Raw genomic sequence first — 1,558 nt, forward strand, 5'->3', positions numbered from 1 at the left:
GCAGGGGCAGGGGTCGAAATAGCAAACCAGAGGTACAGGAGGAAGGAAAGCCCAAAAGAAAGGAAGAATGGTGATATCGTTCAGCAAAGGAAGGCACCACGAGGAATATCCTTGCTTGATGTTGTCTGCTTTAGGGGACAAGCACTAACAAATTATGTTATTGCATATCATTTTAGAAGCTTTTCTGTTATTTGGAAGCCTATATATATATGTAAATAACAAGCAAGAAAATGAATGAGAAATATACAGATTACCTCTTTTTCCTCTGGAGGTTCTGGTGCCTCGAAGCCATCTTCTTCTTCTTCCTTATTATTCTGGAGGAGCTGACCCTCGAAGTCAGTAACCAAGCCGCGACACATAACAATTTGGTGCTTTCATTAACCTCCCATGGCCACCTTCCATGACTGCCACTCACCATACGAAGCTTCCATGACTGCCTTCCATGGCTGTCACTCGCCATACGGAGCTTCCATGGCTGCCTACCACCAACCACACTACTCGTCATACGGAACCCTCCACTATCCCACACAACAACCACCACACCACCTTGAATTTTCGTCCGCCACCGAGGATCGCCTCGAGGTCGCCTTGGCCAAACTTGATGCCGCTACACGCCGCCTAGACGCCCGACTGGACGCCTTTCTCCTACAACTGCCTCGGCGACCCGGCCACCGCTACCCTCCTCAGTCCCCATGCTTCGCACCCATAACACCTAGTTTCACACCATTACTGCCTCTGCCGTTGCCTCCACTGTCGCCTCCGCCGTTGCCTCGACCGTGGACTCCACCGCTACCTCCGCCATTTCCGGCACCACCTCTGCCACCCCCGCCGCTCCAGCCAACTCAATCTCCCATGCTCACAGCATCCACGACCATACCAACTCTGCCGCCATGGCCTACACTCATGCCGCAACACCCCGTACCTTTATCGGCTCCACTTACCATTGGTGTTGTCCACCTCCCGGTTGACAGCAAGCCCCAGGCATCCTTCCCCAGCCACGACATCCTCCTCTCCGACCCCAGCTTATTCCCTTTCGTCATGTTCATCGCCATAGCCACAGACACAAAGCTCGACCACCATTTCCTTCCCTCTGCCATTACTTTCGACGCTGCCGAATGGCTCCGCTTTTGCAGCACTCAGCTTCACTTCCTCATTCCTTTACCCATTTTAATTTGGGATCCCGGTTCAAATTTTGGAGCCATGGTTGTAACCCCAACACCTTGAGGACAAGGTGTTTTTGATGGGGCAGGGAGTGTTAGGGAAGGAAAGATAATAGCATGGGCAGGGGTCAAAATAGCAAACTAGGGGTATAGGAGGAAGCAAAGCCCAAAAGAAAGGAAGAATGGTGAGATCATTCAGTAAAGGAAGGCACCACGAGGAATATCCTTGCTTGATGTTGTCTGCTTTAGGGGACAAGCACTAACAAATTCTGTTATTGCAGATCATTCCAAAAACTTTTCTATTATTAGGAAGCCTATATATATATATATATATATATATATCTAAATAACAAGCAAGGAAATGAATGAGAAATATACAGATTATCTCTTCTTCTCTG

At 49.1% G+C, this 1,558-nt stretch overlaps 1 protein-coding gene across 1 annotated transcript; it reads left to right on the plus strand.

Moving 5' to 3' along the window:
- The first annotated feature begins 387 nt into the window (after positions 1 to 387).
- Positions 388 to 1,224, plus strand: LOC114416115 (pollen-specific leucine-rich repeat extensin-like protein 3). Its single transcript, XM_028380991.1, has one exon. The coding sequence runs from the start codon at positions 388 to 390 to the stop codon at positions 1,222 to 1,224; it is 837 nt and encodes a 278-aa protein (XP_028236792.1).
- Positions 1,225 to 1,558: the final 334 nt, after the last annotated feature.

Source organism: Glycine soja, chromosome 6 (genome assembly GCF_004193775.1).
Source record: "Glycine soja cultivar W05 chromosome 6, ASM419377v2, whole genome shotgun sequence".
Taxonomy (NCBI): Eukaryota; Viridiplantae; Streptophyta; class Magnoliopsida; order Fabales; family Fabaceae; genus Glycine; species Glycine soja.

Excerpts from the sequence above, each read along its gene's own strand:
- LOC114416115 (XM_028380991.1), top strand. The coding sequence starts at position 388 with ATGGCCACCTTCCATGACTGCCACTCACCATACGAAGCTTCCATGACT.